Source organism: Amblyraja radiata, chromosome 18, assembly GCF_010909765.2.
Source record: "Amblyraja radiata isolate CabotCenter1 chromosome 18, sAmbRad1.1.pri, whole genome shotgun sequence".
NCBI lineage: Eukaryota > Metazoa > Chordata > Chondrichthyes > Rajiformes > Rajidae > Amblyraja > Amblyraja radiata.
Genome location: NC_045973.1, coordinates 19,435,470 through 19,454,353, shown reverse-complemented (window position 1 = coordinate 19,454,353; position 18,884 = coordinate 19,435,470). Strand labels below are relative to the sequence as shown.

General features: G+C 41.6%; 1 protein-coding gene across 5 annotated transcripts in view; it reads left to right on the top strand.

Annotated features, from left to right (window-relative positions):
• itpr1 (inositol 1,4,5-trisphosphate receptor type 1) overlaps positions 1-18,884 on the top strand; it is a 375,823-nt gene that overhangs the window by 138,542 nt on the left and 218,397 nt on the right. For all 5 annotated transcript variants that reach the window (XM_033036757.1, XM_033036758.1, XM_033036760.1 and 2 more), the window contains exons 31-36: positions 891-1,091; positions 4,553-4,804; positions 5,195-5,320; positions 8,664-8,792; positions 16,482-16,602; positions 18,236-18,420. In XM_033036757.1, coding sequence (XP_032892648.1) covers positions 891-1,091; positions 4,553-4,804; positions 5,195-5,320; positions 8,664-8,792; positions 16,482-16,602; positions 18,236-18,420 — 1,014 coding nt within the window. The remainder of the gene's footprint in view (positions 1-890; positions 1,092-4,552; positions 4,805-5,194; positions 5,321-8,663; positions 8,793-16,481; positions 16,603-18,235; positions 18,421-18,884) is intronic.

Here is an 18,884-nt window from a genome sequence, read left to right as displayed (position 1 = left end):
GTCTACCTAAAAGATCTGTATGCATGCATGAATGGGTGAGCCACGTGGGTGTATAAAATCATGAGAGGAATAGATCGGGTAGATGCATAGAGTCTCTTGCCCAGATTAGCTGAATCGAGAACCAAAGGACACATGTTTAAGGTGGAGGGGCAAAGGTTTGATAGGAATCTGAGGGGTAACCTTTTCACACAGGGTGGTGGGTGTATAGAACAAGCTGCCAGAGGAGGTAGTTGAGGCAGAAACTATCCCAACATTTAAGAAACAGTTAGACAGGTACATGGATAGGACAGGTTTGGAGGGGTGTGGACCAAACACAGGCAGGTGGGACTACTGTAGCTGGGACATGTTGGCCGATGTGGGAAAGTTGGGCGGAAAGGCCTGTTTCCGCACTGTATTACTATAACTCTATGACAATCATCAAAATTGCTGTTAAGAATGCATGGTCAATATAGATCTGAGATAGGAATTGAAATAGATGGTTTCGTTGAACAAAATCATGAACAGTGTGTGCGTTTCTGGTCACTGGGTGGTTTAATAAAGCTTTATCAATGCAGGGAAAGGATTTTCAGTTCAGTGAGGCCTGAGTATAATGGCATAGAGAAGAGTAATCTGAGAGTTTGTTGAGTAGAGTCTGAAGGAGGATCGTGAATTGAAACGTTACCTATCCATGACATTGTAACTTTGTAAGCGCCCTTTACGTAGTGACTATTTGCATACCTTGGGTATGCATGCAAACAATTTCACTGTGACTTGGGATTGATTTAGATTTACTTTTATTCATGATGCCTTTCCACTGCCGATTGTCCAGATCACTGCCAGCATCTTTTCAAGCATTCACGCCCATGATTATTCAGTGAGAAGACGTACTGATTTGAGGTTCAATGTTTCAGATTCTGGAAGCTGTGACCATGCAACACATCTTCATGAACAACTTCCAGCTGTGCAGTGAGATCAACGAGCGGGTGGTGCAGCACTTTGTCCACTGCATCGAGACGCACGGCCGCAACGTACAGTATCTCAAGTTCCTGCAGACGATCGTGAAGGCGGAGGGGAAGTTTATCAAGAAGTGCCAGGACATGGTAATGGCTGAGGTGAGTGTTGTTGGCCAAGTGTCGTAAGGTGAGCAGAATGCAGTGAAATATTCGCAAATACACAGTGGCATTACAGCGTCAGAGATCCGGGTTCGATCCTGACTACAGGTGCTCTCTGTACGAAGTTTATATGTTCTCCCCGTGTGGGTTTTCCCTGGGTGCTCCAGTTTCCTCCCACATTTCAATTAATTAGGTCCTGTAAATTGTCCCTGGTATGTAGGATAGAACTAGTATACAGGTGATCGCTGGCCGGCAGGGACTTGATGGGCCAAAGGGCCGGTTTCCACGCTGTATCTCTAAACTAAACTAAATCTGAGCTTTGCAGCCATTGATAAGGGCTACAGAACCTGTGGGTTAATCAAGGCACTTATATGCAATGGACATCTATGCTATCAAGCATCGGCAGGTTAAGATGACAAGCTGTCAAGTTTAGATCCATTCATTTTTATTTAGAGCAAGTACAGTGATGTTTGAAATGAGGAAAAATGGTGAAAATGCACACATCCAGATTCAGGGACAGTTTCTTCCCAGCAGTTATCAGGCAACTGAACCTTCTTACCAGCAACTAGAGAGCATTCCTGAGCTACTAACTACCTCATTGGGGACCCTCGGACAATCTTTGATCGAACTTTACTGGAGTTTATCTTCCACTAAATGTTATTCATGTTATTCCCTTTATCATCTATCTGTACACTGTGATGGCTTGATTGTAATCATTAGAGCCAGGATTTTTGCCATAAATGCCATGTGCCTTTTCCTGACTTTTTTGATGATTTCACCAGGATAATGTCTTTTTTACGATCGAGAGCTGGGAAGGGGGAGGAGGGAGAAGACAAGGACTATTTAAAATTAGAGACGTCAATGTTGATACCACTGGGGTGTAGACTACCCAAGCAAAATACCCAAGCTTGTCGCCTCACTACATTTACTGCTGGCTCCAGTCGCAAATCTGAGTTTTTGAGTGATTTGTGCAAGGCATTCATTGATGCTGCAATTCCACTGTGGAAATGGACAACAAATCTCTCAGAGGTTTTTTTAGAAAAATACACAGAGGAACATATACCAAGCGAGTCATCATTATGGAAAAATTATGTCGACAGCCACTTCAACATTGTTGTGCAGAAAATTAGAGATGAAGTTGCATGCAACAAATTATGGATACCAATAGGTGAGACAACCGATGCTGTGGGGAGATATGTTGCCAATGTGGTCATCGGTACACTGGAGGCAGGTCAACCATCAAAGGAGCATTTGTTGACATCGGAAGTATTGGGGAAGTCAAACAGCTCCACTATTGCTCAGTTGTTTACATCGTCACTTGCTGTACTTTGGCCTGAAGGTATAAAACATGAGAATGTACTTCTGTTTGTGACTTAAAGTTTTATTCCTCAAAATGTTGCATTTGACATGCTTAGCTCAAGGACTTCATAGAATTACCAAGCACAAACGTAGCTTGTTTCCAAATGTCGATCGCCTAGTTTCTAATGTCAAGAAAATCTTCCTCAATGTACCGTCACATGTGCAGTTGTTCAAGGAAATGGCACCCGAGATTCTGCTACCTCCTCAGCCTGTTTTGACTGAGTGGGTACATGGCTGTCTGCTGTACTCTACTACGCTGCAAATTTTGAAAAGGTAAAAGAAATAGTCAACTGTTTTGAAGAAGAAGAATCTGCTGCAGTCAGGATCGTCAGTGAAATCATGCAGAAAAAGTCCCTCCACTGTGATCTTATGTTTATTGCTTCCGATTTTGCAAACTTCCCACAAGCTATCACTTCCCTTGAGAAACGTGGTGAAACATTAGTGAATAACTTGCAGGTTTTCAGCAAAGTAACTGACGATATTCGTAAAGTTCTTGGCAATGTAGGTAAAGACATACAAGGAAAATGTGAGAGTGATTTTAGCTACAAAGATCTTGAAGAAATACAAAACATAGGAAGGACATTAGCTGCTGAAAAAAAGAAGGACATAGGAAGGACATTATTGCCATAGAGGGAGTGCAGAGAAGGTTCACCAGACTGATTCCTGGGATGTCAGGACTGTCTTATGAAGAAAGACTGGATAGACTTGGTTTATACTCTCTAGAATTTAGGAGATTGAGAGGGGATCTTATAGAAACTTATAAAATTCTTAAGGGGTTGGACAGGCTAGATGCAGGAAGATTGCTCCCGATGTTGGGGGAGTCCAGGACAAGGGGTCACAGCTTAAGAATAAGGGGGAAATCCTTTAAAACCGAGATGAGAAGAACTTTTTTCACACAGAGAGTGGTGGATCTCTGGAACTCTCTGCCACAGAGGGTAGTCGAGGCCAGTTCATTGGCTATATTTAAGAGGGAGTTAGATGAGGCCCTTGTGGCTAAGGGGATCAGAGGGTATGGAGAGAAGGCAGGTACGGGATACTGAGTTGGATGATCAGCCATGATCATATTGAATGGCGGTGCAGGCTCGAAGGGCCGAATGGCCTACTCCTGCACCTAATTTCTATGTTTCTATAGCTTAAGTTCTCAAAGGTAGTAGTAATGCGCAAGATATCAACATGAATATAGAGTCTTTAGCTTGTTTCGGGTATGCACCAGTGACCTCAGCTGGGTTAGATAGAAGTTTTTCACAACTGAAGCATATTCTGTCTGACAGACGACAGTTTAACACCAGATCAATTGAAAAAATGCGAGTAATTATGTGCAACCAGGCAACTTTGGTCATTTAATGTAGAACACCTTTATATTATTATTTTTAACCATATTTTGGTGGTGGAAATAAATGGCTTTTTATGCTTTTTTTGTCAATAAATGCCTTTTTCGTGCCTTTTTCGTAATTTTATTCTGCCCTTCTGCCTGCCGATTTCAGAGTTTTTTTGTGCCTAAACATCCTGGCTCTGGTAATCATGTATTGTCTTTCTACTGACAGGTTAACACATAACATAAGCTTTTCACTGTACCTCGGTACACGTGAAAGTAAACTAAGCTAAAAACTAAACACAATGTCCCTTTCTCCACTGAGGTATAATCCCCAGTCGGCTTTTCGATGGAACTGGCTTCATATCCTTGAACAGGCTGACATTAGAGCAGCTGGAATATCTATCTTTTTTCAGCAGCTAATGATGTGTGTGGCTTAAGGGAGTGGGAAAGCTAGGAGGCAAATCAAAACTTGCCATTCTTCCTAAATTGAAATAAAAGATGTTTTGGCTGGCTGTTCGCTGAAGATCTTGAAATAAATAACTCTGTTGGTGATGGTGCAAGCTCTCCACTGGGTGTCAGTATGGACCATTCCTAGGCTTGATTCTTCAATCACCAGGTGCAGTATAAAACATAACCAGTTGCTGCTGTGCCAACTGAAAGTAGAAAGCATCAAAGATTGATCAGATTCACCAGGTTAATCGAAGAGTCAAATTTTGCACATCCTGTGCCCCATCCTGCTTTTGAATCCTCTAGCCTGAACTATTCTGAACCTTTTATGTGTTGGCAGCTGGTGAATGCTGGAGAAGATGTTCTGATCTTCTACAACGATCGAGCTTCCTTCCAGATTTTGGTACAGATGATGCGGTCTGAGCGGGACCGGATGGATGAGAATAGTCCCCTCATGTACCACATCCACTTGGTGGAGCTACTGGCTGTCTGCACTGAGGGAAAAAATGTCTACACAGAGATAAAATGCAACTCCCTTTTACCCCTGGATGACATTGTCAGAGTATCGACCCATGAAGACTGCATACCTGAAGTAAGTGGATTGTCTGGGTTCTTGCTTTTCTGGTGTGGATTATTCATAACAAATGTCCATTTTGATACGGGAACCGTGGCAGAACTGATGGGAAGAGTTGTGCTTTATTGTGGAATGATATTGCTGCCATCCTTTTATTGCAGTGGAAAGTGCTTCAGCTTCCAAGTCCCATTGCTTTCTGCCAAAGACGGTGGCTGCAAGATCTAATCATGCTCTGTCACCAGCTTGAAATTTGTCTCTGTAGGTCAGGGACATACTATTCATACATTTGCCATATTGTGTCTTACTGGGTCAATCAATCTCCCAATATCAATATCCCAAGCCACGTTCCCCCAGAACTCTATGCTCACTGTCAGATTGTGTGTGACAATAAGTTGTTTCTTTTTCTAGGTGAAAATTGCTTACATTAACTTTCTTAATCACTGCTATGTGGATACAGAGGTGGAGATGAAAGAGATTTATACCAGCAACCACATGTGGAAGCTTTTTGAGAACTTCCTCGTAGACATCTGCAGGGTAAGTATTCTTGTCTTTGGAGACTGCCTTGTGTTTGTGGTAACTTGTTGCTTGCGAGGGTGCTGTGCATCAATGAATATATTTTGTGAGTGAAATGATCCTTCATCTGGGATGGATGACAACCAGCCAATAGCTCAATTTTAATAAGATTTCTGGCCTGAACATTGAAAAGAGTGTTAACAAAAAATGGGTATCTTCAGGCCATCACATTTGCAGCCAAATTAGGAATTATATCTATCCCTTTACAGATGTCGCACATGCCTTAACACGGAGGTGCCATGTTGCCTTGTTGGGTGATGCTGATGCATGATAAAAATGAAGATCAGGTGGCTGTTTGCACAATTATATGCTTTGGGCATACATGCCTGAGATCAGGAAATCAATGGCCACCCTTTGGGAGGCTTTATTCATTAAGATTGTTTACTTCTAACTAATTGCTCAATGTGCCTGCTCAACATTGCGAGAACATTTTATGTGGACTGTGGTAAGTGATGTCCAGGTGTGCTTGAGGGAAAACCACCATTTTCTGTCACACCTAGTCATGAAACCCTTCAACAGAAGTATTATTAAAGTTGTCCTGGAGTGAGGAAAGATGACTATTTCTTCCAGAGGGTGTTGAATCTCTGGCATTCTCTACCCCCGACAGGTTTGGAGGCTGGTTCATTAGGGGTATTTAATGAGGAAGAGGATACATTTTTGCTTACATTAACTTGAGGGACAGGGGCAACTGGCACTGGAGAGATGATGCCCAAGTCAGAGCACCTGCGGCAGACTTGAGGAGCCAAGTGGCCCATTCCTGCTCCAATTGTCTTTATTTATTTATATTAGAGGTTGTGATGCTGAGTTATGCATGGAGCTTGGTATTCCAGCATGAATTAAACAGCCTGGTGGTGTTCCAAGCCCCTTGCTCCTAACAATCACGACAAGCCAATTGTAGTTAGCTCTCCTTGGAGATCATGAACAGTGAGGAGGCAGGCAAGGGAATTTGTGTCCATTGTCAGAAATCTCTTCCTTGTTGCTAAGTTGCTTTGAGACTGTCTTCCAATGAATCCCTTGCTGATTTATCACTGTTGCTAAGGAACTTTATCACCTGTCTCTCGGGTTAACCCTGGGCTCTGATTTCCAGATCCTTTTAGATTCTGTGTAGCTTTTATTAATCCTCTTAATCTGTATTGTTAGCTCCTCACTCTCCGGAAAAGTGCCAGACAGCACTGCACATTGCTCACAGCTCTTTTCTAACATCCTTTCCCCAATCGGTTTATTGGTAATCCCTGCACCAGGAACCCATTTCCCTGCTAAATTGTACATCTCTAATGACTCTTCCCCTTCTGCTCGATGACTGCAATGGGTGCACAATTCTGCCTAGAAACATCGCCTTTTTAGCAGGAAAAACAATGCATTTGAGATCAAACCACTTGAATGTAGGTGTGCTGCTCAGTTGGCATGAATAAGAGCAAGCCACACAGTTCTAACCTTAGTCCTTGGTAATATCTAGAATTGGCCTGGTTGGCAGTAAAAAAGCTCTAGTGTTGCAAAGAAGCAAGACACAGTTCAAATTCTGCAATGGATTAAAAAGGCACCACAGTGATGCAGCAGGTAGAGTCACTGCTTCACAGCTCCAGTGACCTGGGTTCAGACCCGAACTCTGGTGTGGAGTTTGCACGTGCTCCCAGTGGCCATTAATAACTTACTGATATGCCTCACAGGTCCAACGACCCAAATTCAGTTCTTTACTTTAGACTTCAGAGATACAGCGCGGAAACGGGCACTTCCGCCCACAGAGTACATGCCGACCAACGATCACTCTGTACACCAACACTTGGGACAATTTTACCAAAGCCAATTAATCTACAAACCTGTACGTCTTTGGAGTGTGGTAGTAAACTCGAGTACCCGGAAAAAACCCTCGTGGTCACAGGGAGAACGTACAAACTCCGTGCCAACAGCACCTGTAGTCAGGATCGAACCTGGTGCCATAATGTAGCAACTCTACCACTGCGCCACTGTGCCGCCTTGTTCACTCCTGACCACGAGTACTGTATCCACAGAATTTTAATTTCCTCCCTCTGACAGCATTGATTTTCCCCAAGTTTTATGGTCTCCTTCCACATCCCAATCATGTGCAAATTGGTAGGTTAATTAGTCACTGTTAATTGCCCCTAATGTGCAGGATGATAGAATTTGGGTGGAGTTGATAGGAATATGAGGAGAATAAAATATGATTAGTGATGATGAGTATAAATGAATGCTTGATTACCAGATCAGGCTGAATTGTACATCATAGTCACGGATTCATTCAGCATGTTTCCAGGCTGTACAAATCTATACCATCAAACCCTTCTTTCCTGTAATCCATCGCCTTTCCCAGATAAATTCTGGCATCTTTCCAAACTGCAGTTAGAGAGTCAAAAACATGGAAACAGGCCCGTCGGCCCAATTTCTCAATGTCGACCAAGATACATCTTCTAAACTAGTCCCATTTGCCAGCATTTGCTCATATCACTCTAAACCATTCCTCTCCACATATCTGTCCAAATGTCTTTTAAATGCTATTATACATATCGCAACTGCTTCATCTGGCAGCTAGTACCATATACCCACCACCACCTGTGGAAAAAGTTGCCCCTCTGGTTCGCATTAAATGTTTTCTTCTCACCTTAAACCTATGACCTCTAGTTCTTGATTCCCTACCCTGACAAGAAGATTCTGTGCATTCACCTTGTATCTGAACCTCATGATTTAATACACCTCTATAAGATCTCTTCTCAGTCTCCTGCGTTCTAAGGAATAAAGTCCTAGCCTGTGCAACCTCTCATAGCTCAAACCTTGAGTCCTTGCAACATCCTCACAAATCTTCACTCTTTCCAGATTAAAGGCATATTTCCTATAGCTCAGTGACAATACTCCCAAGAGTGGCCTCAGCAACATCTTGTACAGTTGTAACGCGATGTCCAATCTTCTCTATTTAATTCCCTGCCTTCTTTACCACCTTATCTACCTGTGATGGAAATTTCAGGGGGCTGTGTACCTGTGCTCCTGGATCCCTCTGCTCCACAACATTCCCAAGGGCTCTGTTGTTCACCGTGAAGGTCCTGCCCTGGTTTGACTTGGCAAAATGCAATACCTCACACTTAAGTGAATTCAGCTTCATTAACCATTCTTCATCCCATTTGCCTACCTGGTCAAGATCCTGCTGCAGCTCTTGGTAACCATCTACACTGTCTGTGATACCACTTATTTTATATCAAATTCTTTGTTTTAACTGAATCTTGTGCAAAGTGCAGCAGTCTTATGAAGGGGTTGGTGTTCTGATGCAATAAATTACAATGTTCTCATCTTTCAGGTGTGCAACAATACCACTGACCGAAAACATACTGACAATGTCTTGGAGGTATACGTCACTGAAATAGTCATGAGCATTGTCACAACTTTCTTTAGCTCTCCCTTTTCTGATCAAAGCACAAGTTTACAGGTACAGCATACCATCACCTCAAATTGTTATGTGTGTTACTGAACTTCCCGTACCTATTTTCCTCCCTTACCCTTTTGATGCAGGGGAACTAATGCATAAATGGATGTTCTTGTATAGATATAGCAAAAGAAAATTATATGATTGCTAAGATGAAATAGAAAGAAAAAACCTACACATTTTTTTGCAACCCAGAAACTGACTTTTGGCAAAGTTGAGGATTAATGATTTCCTTCTTTGTTATGTGCTGTTGTGTTACATTATTCATTACAGTCCTGAGGCAGGGTATCAAGCTACATTGTAGACTGAGAACAGCTTTGCAGCCTTGACTTTTTCTCTGGCTACATCGAACAACTGTTTAGCTGTGGAAGTGGAGGAAAGACTGACCCATTGCATTTTTGTTTGAGGCTCAAGCTAAAGACGGAGTTGCAGCCTCATACATAATGTCATTCACCACAGGCTTATATAAGCCTAATGAAGGAAGCAAGTCATTGACTGAATTGCATCCCTCGCCCATTTTAGAGGAGACTGAAACATCAAGTCATGCATATGAAAATGGACACAAAATGCTGGAGTAACACAGCGGGTCAGGCAGCATCTTTGGAGAAGAGGAATAGGTGACGTTTCGGGTCAAGACCCTTCTTCAGACCCATGAGTTGGGAGAAGGAGCCTGGTTACTTTGTTTTTATTTGTTTTTAATCGATAAATTCTGGTTCTGGCATCCATGTTTTGTAAAGTATTAATAGAGGAAATGTGCTCTTGAGTTTTTATATTAAACTATAGAGGTTTGTACATGCAAATCAAAGCCTCTAAATGCAACATTAGTAAAGTGTGTGTTTATAATCTCATCTCTAAAATTATGTTTTTTTATGAAGAAAATTCCAGACTTGCCAGCAAACTGGAAAGAAATGTTGCATTGCACAAGCCACTTATTTTAAACTATAGATTTTTTTTGTAGTTGAATTTAGGCCTCTTCATTACAATATTCTCCAGATCTTCACCAGCTATGATTTTAAAATTGGGTAATAAAGCATATTGATTACATTTGCTTGCCCCTTGTGTGGTAAGTTAAAATGATTCTCATGGGGTTCATTGTTCAAGGGAAGGTGAATACAGGGATGATCAACAGAATCAGAAATTCAAGTGAGGTTCTGATCGATCTCCTGATCTATAATTCCACACTTGAATGAGTAAGTCTTAGCTCTTTTATCATCAACTTTTCATCTTCCAGTCTCTATCCATGACTTTTTTCACAGATTACAGGACAATCTTTCATTGCATTCACAGGTTGGAGAACAAATGCACTTAATTTAGAAAATAATGTTCAGAAATGTTTCAGTCTTATCCTAGTTAGATGCTCCATTTAATACATGACTTTCTCTCGTCTTAGAGAATCCCTTAAGTTCACAGGTGACGTGCCGCCTCTCTGAGTTTCTGGACACTGGAGTGACTGATGACCATACTTTTGACCATAAACATTATGCTGGGTTTAAGATCTTAACCTTGAAATGCATTTTTCAACAGATGGTTGAATGGTTCTTTATTGTCACATATGCACAGCACAGTGACATTCTCTTGGAAATGGATAAAGGTTTCACAGATGGATAAAGGCTGAAAATTTCACCAAGTATTCCTTCATACAGAAAGTGGTTATTTTTTTTCTCCAGGGTTTTGGGTTGGGACCCCTCAACTCCATAAGTCAGAAGAAGGGTCCTGACCCAAAACATCTTTTGTCCATTTCCCTTCATAGATGCTGTCTGACTCGCTGAGTTCCTCCACCAATCTTTTTTTAACCAGGAAAAATGCAGTATCATCCATGATATTTTGTCTCCTGACCTGACAAAAGCTTCTGTGTGAAAGTTTAAAAAATGGACTCTGAAGTCAGTTGATATTGTGTCTTTCATGACCTCTGGCTAGAAGGCATGTTGGAACATGGAGTAATAGAGCTTGCACAGCATGGAAACAGGCCCTTCAGCCCGTATTGCCATGCTGACTAAGTGGGCATATTGGGCTAGTCCCATCTGTATTTGGCCCATAGACCTCTAAACCCTCCCTATCTACATAATCTGTCCAAATGTCTTTTAAACCATTGAGTGGAATAATTTTGAAGATTAGGCACTGTTGTAATGTAGAAAATTCATCAATCAAGTCACTTACAGCAAGATCCAACAGGCCGCTTTGTGGTTGGTGGTGATCAAATAATCAATTAGCAGAAGTTTTTGTGTCTGGCTGTGCCAGTCAGTTGTTGCAGGATGGATGTTATCGCTCAGATTATTGGTGGAGGCTATTTGGCCCATTGTTCTTTGACAACACTCTCCAATTAAATCTATTTCAGTTCTCTCTATTCTTTAGTCCTTCATATTATTTCATTGTCAATAATTTAAACCAAATCCTTTCTGTGGCTGAATTATCTTCAGCTGCCCTTTCATTCCAGAACATTGTAACTCACTTTCTAAAACAAAATTCCTCTTCTGGTCCATCCAATGTTCATGCTGGTCTGTTAGTGTAATACGAATGTGTGGGTTTGAACCAGAGCACTGGCTGACAGACTTGACCTTCAGTCTAATCCTGCTAAAGTGATTCTCTCTGTTGGCTTTGCAGGATTGTTCATTATGAACCTAATGTTTGGAGTGGAATTAAAGGCATTCTTGGCACACTGCAGCTCTATTGCATTTCATTGCAGATCATAAACAGAATTGCCTTTGGCAATTGTGATAAACAATTTCACAAAGACACTGGAGATGACCAATATGAATGAATTAAAATTCTGATTTTATCATCCTTATTTAAATAAACAGCCTCTGACCCTTTGTATGACTGCGTTCAGATTATTAAAGGGGATTTAATATCTTACTTTTAACCTGAATTGAATTTCGCAGCCAAGAAAATGATTGTGTGACAACACCAGAGATTAGGCAAGGAACACAAGCAGTGGAATGCAGAAAATGCTATCTATGCACCGCACCTGCAGAAAGAAGGGAAGGGCTCAGCAAGTGTCTGAATGAGCTGCATCCTAAACATTTATCCCTTTTATTGGCTTTGACAGATTCTGTTTAGCATAAATACATAATGCTCAGAACATGGATCAAATCCTATAAGGCTTCAAGGAAGTAGTAGCAGGACATTAAAAAAGAGATAAAGTGAAAAGGTAGATGTATTTATTTGGATTTCCTGAATGTGTATGGCATGGTGCCATGAAGAGGGTTGGGCAGGTATGGTATGATTGTGGCAAACTAATAAAATCAGAGGCACACAAAAAAGCTGGAAAAACTCAGTGGGTGCAGCAGCATCTATGGAGCGAAGGAAATAGGCAACGTTTCGGGCTGAAACCCTTCTAATAAATAATTAATAACATTAGAGTTTGGATAAATGAGTCATATTTGGATTGGCAGTCCATAACTGGTGGGGTGCCACAGGTAACAGTGCTGGAACTTCACCGTTTTACACTCTATTGCCTGGATGAAAGGACAATGCGTACAATGGCCAAATAAGAAGAGTTGTGACAGAAACAAAGACCTGCAAAGGGCTATAGTTAGTGAACAGTTGACTAGTTTGCAGATGAAATATATTGTGTAAGGACACGAGCTTCTTCAGTTGGGAAGGAAGAATGAATAAGTAAATCATTATTATTAAAAAGTGTGAGCCCACAAAATGTTGGAGTACAAAAGGATCTGGGTATAGGTGGGTCCACCAAGTAATTGAGAAAGCAATAGTCTTTGTTGTAAGGGGTAAGAGGTAGATCAGGAGGCAAATTTTCCTGCAGTATACAGGGGGCTGGTGAGGCCACACTTGGACTCCTGCAGATATTTCCATCTCCGTCTTTAAGGATGGGTTTGTTTGCAATGGAGACAATATTGTGAAAGTTTACCAGGTTAATTTAGGGATAAAGAATTGATGTATGAAGAAAGGTTGAGCCTGAACTCATTGGAGCAGAGATGATTTTGGGGAAATGTAAATCTGAGGGAGATTAACAGGATGGATGCTGAGAGGAATTTTTCCTTGGTGGGATGGGGCGTAACTAGTGGATAAGGGGACCTCCATTTCAATTCAGATGCAGGAGAGGAAGAGAGTTTTCTATGAAGGTCACAAATCTTTGAAATTCTCTACTCCAGATAATTGTGGTAGAATCACGAAGCATATTGATTGATCAATGAACGACAAGGATTCAGAAGGTTGAAAATGTGCACCACCAGACTCAGGAACAGCTTCTTCCCCTTTTATCATGCTTCTGAATGGTCCTTCTGTAAGCTTAGGTGCTGTCCAATTCACCTCTATCCTATTGTGGACATTGGCATTAGTCTATGGAACTGATGCACTATCATGCTGAGATCTATATTCTGCACTCTATATCTTCCCCTTTGCTCCACCTATTCTACTTGAGTTTGACTTGATTTTATTTATTAATGGTGTTATCTGATCTGATTGGATTACATACAAAACAAAGATATTTACTATTCCTCAGTACACATGACAATAATAATAAACCTAAACCAAAGTCCTCCTTCTAAGTAGGGAGATAATTAATCCGATAATACTTGGTTAATTTGTTGGCCAGGACACCATGTAAAACCTCCTCTAACTAGCATAGTTGCATGGGACCTTTTTTTTAATCCACCCGAGTAAATTGGGAGGATCCCAGCCCCATTTCTGCAACTCAACTGAAAGTTGACCCTTGCCCAAGGCAGCAGATGTACATAGTAGTGAGTGCTGTGCTGATTATCAGCACAAATCCTGTATTGGGGTCTGAAACTATAACCTTCTGATTCAAGTGTGACCAACTGTGCCACACTGAGTGGCAAACAGCATTAAATATAACTGCTAAGTAAAATGTAGTTGAGACAAATTTATTAAAAAATCAGCTTTAATAGATTGAGCGGAAAAGTGAATGAATTAATCCAAATTTGGACTGCAGAGCTACTGCAAGGAACAATCTGACCAAATTATGGTGGTCATGTGATCCATCTCTCATGGTCTTGTGGTAAGTTTAGTTTTGTTTAGAGATACAATGCGGAAACAGGCCCTTCGGCCAACCGAGTTCACACCGACCAACGATTCACACGACCCTGCACACACTGGGGACAATTTACTTTTATACCAAGCCAATTAACCTGCAAAACTGTAAGTCTTTGGAGTGTGGGAGGAAACTGGAGCACCCAGTGAAAATGCATGCGGTCATGGGGAGAATGTACAAACTGCATACAGACAGCACCTGCAGTTAAGATCGAACCAATGTCTCTTGCACTATAAGGCAGCAACTCTACCGCTGCGCCACCATTGCGCCCAATGGATAGTTTTCGAAAAAACAGATGTTTCTCATAATTACAGTATATGTATTCGTTCATTCCTTTACATCTTCTAAGGTTCTTGGTTAATATGATTATCAAGTTCCTTTACAAATAATTGCCAAATTAGATTTTGTGTTAAATTGCAAATTTACTTTTCTATTAAGTTCATTGTTCCAGATGCTGTCCAGAAACTAATTTCCAGTTCCATTTAATCATCAGCTGGTTGAGTAGAACATATAATTCAGATTTGCAGTATGATAATTCCCAATCTTTGGTGAATACTGCAGGTTAGTCATAGAGTGATACAGTGTGGAAACAGGCCCTTCGGCCCAACTGGCCCACACCGGCCAACAATGTCCCAGGTACATTAGCCCCACTTGCCTGCACTCGGTCCATATCCTTCCAAACCTGTCCAATCAATGTACCTGTCTAACTGTTTCTTAAAAGATGGTATAATCCCAGTCTCAACTACCTCCTCTGGCAGCTTGTTCCATACACCCACCACTCCTCAGATTCCTATAAAATCTATTCCCCTTCACCTTGAACCTCTGTCCTGTGGTCCTTGATTCTCCTACTCTGGGCAAGAGACTCTCTCATGATTTTGTACACCTCTATATGACACCCCCCCCCCCCCCTCATCCTATTGCGCTCCATAGAATAGAGACCCAGCCTACTCAACTTCTCCCTATAGCTCACACCCTCTAGTCCTGGAAACATTCTTGTAAATCTTTTCTGAACCCTTTGACAATATCTTTCCTATAACATGGTGCCCAAAACTGAACACAATATTCTAAATACGGTCTTACCAACGTCTTATACAACTGCAACACGACCTCCCAACTTCTATACTCAATACTCTGACTGATGAAGGCCAAAGTGCCAAAAGCCTTTTTGACCACCTTATCTACCTGTGACTTGACCTTCAAGGAACCATACACCTGTACTCCTAAATTCCATCAACCATTCCTCCGCCCACCTGGCAAATCAATCCAGATCCTGCTGCAATCTTTCACAACCATCTTCACTATCTGCAAAACCACTCACTTTTGTATCATCAGCAAACTTGCTAATTTTGCCCTTTATGTTCTCATCCAAATCATTGATGTGGATGACATACAGTAACGGGCCCAGCATCGAACCCTGAGGCACATCACTAGTCACAGGCCTCCAGTCCGAGAAGCAACCTTCCAACATCACCCTCTCCTTCCTTCCATGGAGCCTATTTGTTATCCATTCAGCTATCTCTCCTTGGATCCCATGTGATCTAACCTTCCAGAGCAGCCTACGATGAACCTTGTCGAATGCCTTACTGAAATCCATGTACACAACATTTACAGCTCTGCCCTCTTCAACCTTTTTAATCACGTCTTCAAAAAAATCAATCATATTGGTGAGACACGACCTCCCACGTACAAAACCGTGCTGATGATCCCTAATCAGCCCTTGCCCATCCAAATGCCTGTATAACCTATCCCTCAGAATAATCTCTAGTAATTTTCCAACTACAGATGTTAAGCTCACTGACGTATAGTTCCCAGCATTTTCCCTGCAGCCCTTCTTGAAAAGAGGCACAACATTTGTCACCCTCCAGTCTTCCAGCACCTCTCCTGTATTTAAGGACGACTCGTTAATTTCAACCAGGGTTCCCGCAATTTCCTCTCTAGTTTCCTGCAATGTCCTCAGATATATCTAATCAGGCCCTGGAGAGTTGTCTACCTTCATACACAACGGTACCTTCAGTACTTCTTCGACTGTAACACTGACTGCTCTCAAGACACTTCCATATTACTATGTATGTTTAATACAGGTCTTTGCTAAGATGGTGGCATGATGATCATGCCAAACAGACAAGTGACAGCAGAGTGCAAAATAAGACTGAGCTAAAAAGTGCCCTTTGACCCATCATACCTGTTCTTTCACCATGACATTACAATCATTTCTTTTTTTCCCCCAAGTCTTTTGTCTGGCGCTTCCTCAACCGAGAAGGCAAGGTTAAGATAGAAACTCTTACAGGTAACAATGGAGATTTGCAGTGGATATCACCTAAATCACAGTTGCCCTGTATGAGGGAGCAGATTCTGTCCATTTGCATGGTCTGTGGTGGTTATTCCTGATTCGACTGCACTTGTGTGGAGTTTGCGTGAAGTGTTACTTTTGATATTTAACCTTTGAAATCTTTCTCAGTTTTAATAACCTAGTATCAGAAATTGGGCTTTGCTCACCCTTAACAATTCAAGTTTTAATTCTGCATTTCAGCTGTGCTACATATTGTGCTTGTAAACTCCGTCGGGAAAGGAACTATTTGTGTTTTCTGTTGTGGCAGTGTACCAGTGGTAGCCTTTGGTTATTTTTGTTTCAATAAATATTTGGCGCAAAGCAAACTGTTATTTTTTTTTTTATTATTCAGACTCGCCAGCCGATCTTCGTGCAACTATTGCAAGGAGTGTTCAGAGTCTACCACTGCCCTTGGCTGTCTGCCACCCAGAAGGCTTCGGTTGAGAGTTGCATTAAGGTGCTTTCAGAAGTAGGTAAGTATTTTACTGGCAGCTGGTGTGTGGGCTGATAGCAAGGCTGTTATAGGATGCTATATTCTGCTACAACTCTGTGAGGAGTATCACCGTACCTAAAGCCACAGGGTACCTCAGCAGTGGGGAAAAAAATCCGATTTTAATATACCACCGCCGATTATTCTCTGTTACTTTCTCTTTTGTTCATTTGTGACCATTGTTCACAAACATTCTTTATCAAGTAATACAGATAAAAAGCGGGATAAAAACAGTGTAAAGACACTTAACAGATCAGATACTTAGCAGGTACTATCGCAACGTTATAAGAACCCATTTGGACAGGTACATGGATAGGATGCGTTTAGAGGGATACGGGCCAATTGCAGGCAGGTGGGACATATAGATGGGACATGTTGGTCGGTGTAGGCAAGTGGGGCTGAAGGGCCTGTTTGCACGCTGTATGACGACAACACTAGGACTCTATCAGGCAGCATCTGTGAAGAGTTAACATTTCAGGTCAGATCTGTCATCTGTTCTGATGAATGGATGTTGATCTGAAGGGGCAATTAACTTCTTCGGCTTCATCCTAATTTTTTTTTAACTGGTCTGGCAGGTATTGAAGTTACCCCATTTCTGCATCAACCTATGGCCACTTTGATCATTAGCTTCTGATTTGGAGCATTGGCAGAATCTGCTTCATGTGAACCTCTTTCATGGCTTTGCAGTCTCTAGGTCTCATTAACCAGGGCTCTGTATGAAACGGGTGCCACAGAAGAACGGCATGCAACTGTGCTGCTGAATCGTCTTACATTAAATTGTCAGGTTACATGGAAGCTGGGGTGGTGAGAATGTATCATGACATGAATTCAGCAATGCAAAATGTCTTGCTGTCAAGGAAGATCAAGTTCTGAAAGGAGATTAAACAATTAGTTATTGGACATAAGCAGCAAATGATGGTTTGCTAATATTTGGAAATGTTATAAGACAGGCATGGTGTAAGATCTTGGAGTGCGATGTGGGACAGGATTTTGACCTGTATGCATTATTAAATCAGGCACTAACTCTACCTACCGAGAGATGATAAAGTGATTGCCACACTGTTAGTCAATTATTCTTTCTGTTTTTTTACTTGAGGCAAAGCTAGTGGAAGCAGTTTCTAGCAATACACCAAGGCTGCACGTACCTGCAATGCTATCCTTGGTGAGAAATGGCTGCTGCAATGTGTAGAAGCGTGAAATTCAGAGAAAACTTAGAAGAGAGTGAGAATGGGCAGAGTCTCAAAGGCAGCAAAACCGCAGAGAAGAGAGGAAAAGAGACAGAGCTCTCCAGAGTCCTCCCTATCTGTCACAAAATAACTTGATTTTATTTAAATGGCTTTGTAATTGGCTTTAGACAATTAACTAATGACTAAACTATTCAATTTTCAGTTCCTTGGTTAGAATGCATAATTATCCTGGTGTCCAATCAAAGTAGTCAAGGCCAAGCAAGCCACCATCTTGAGAGAAAGGCCATCTTGATGCCCTTTGTTCACCGAGTTTAGAATGTTTCAGCATAACTGCCTTCGCGCTCTATAAGAGCTTTCACTAAAACTTTTACATTTATGTTGTTCTCAAATGCAAGTTGAATGCTTTAATTTGCTTGGTCTCCGTTACAGCCAAGAGCAGAGCCATAGCCATCCCCGTAGACCTGGACAGTCAGGTTAACAATCTCTTCCTCAAGTCTCACAACATTGTACAGAAGACCGCAATGAGTTGGCGAATGTCGGCACGGAACGCCGCTCGGAGAGATTCTGTTCTTGCCGCCTCTCGAGATTATCGGAATATTATTGAGCGGTTGCAGGTGAGCAGAAAAGTGTAGGTCTTAAAACGCAGCAGTGTCCTCCTACATCATCGATTTTGATTCATTTATTTTGCTGCTGTTTCCATATTTTTGTCATCCTAAGACTCATTCTTTTCCTTTCTGCAGCTCTGTGCTTTTTCTTTGAAGATCTTCTATCCCTGTTGGTACCATGTCTGTTTGCATATCTTTCCTTTATTATGCTTGTTCAATGGTTCTTTAATTCCTGGTACTTTTCCCTTCTTTGTGTCTATAATCCATCCAGTTTGTTCCTCTTCTCTCACGGGCACTCTGATGATGAGATGAATTGTGTTGAGCATGAGGTGGAAGTGGGGTAAAAGCCGAGTTCTTGCTTGGTTGGCATTGCTCACTAAAAGCCACTGAGAGAAAAAAAATCTCTTTTTTGGGAGAAACCTGGCTAATTACTGTTTGGCAAAACAAAAATATAACCAACTATATACTGTAGT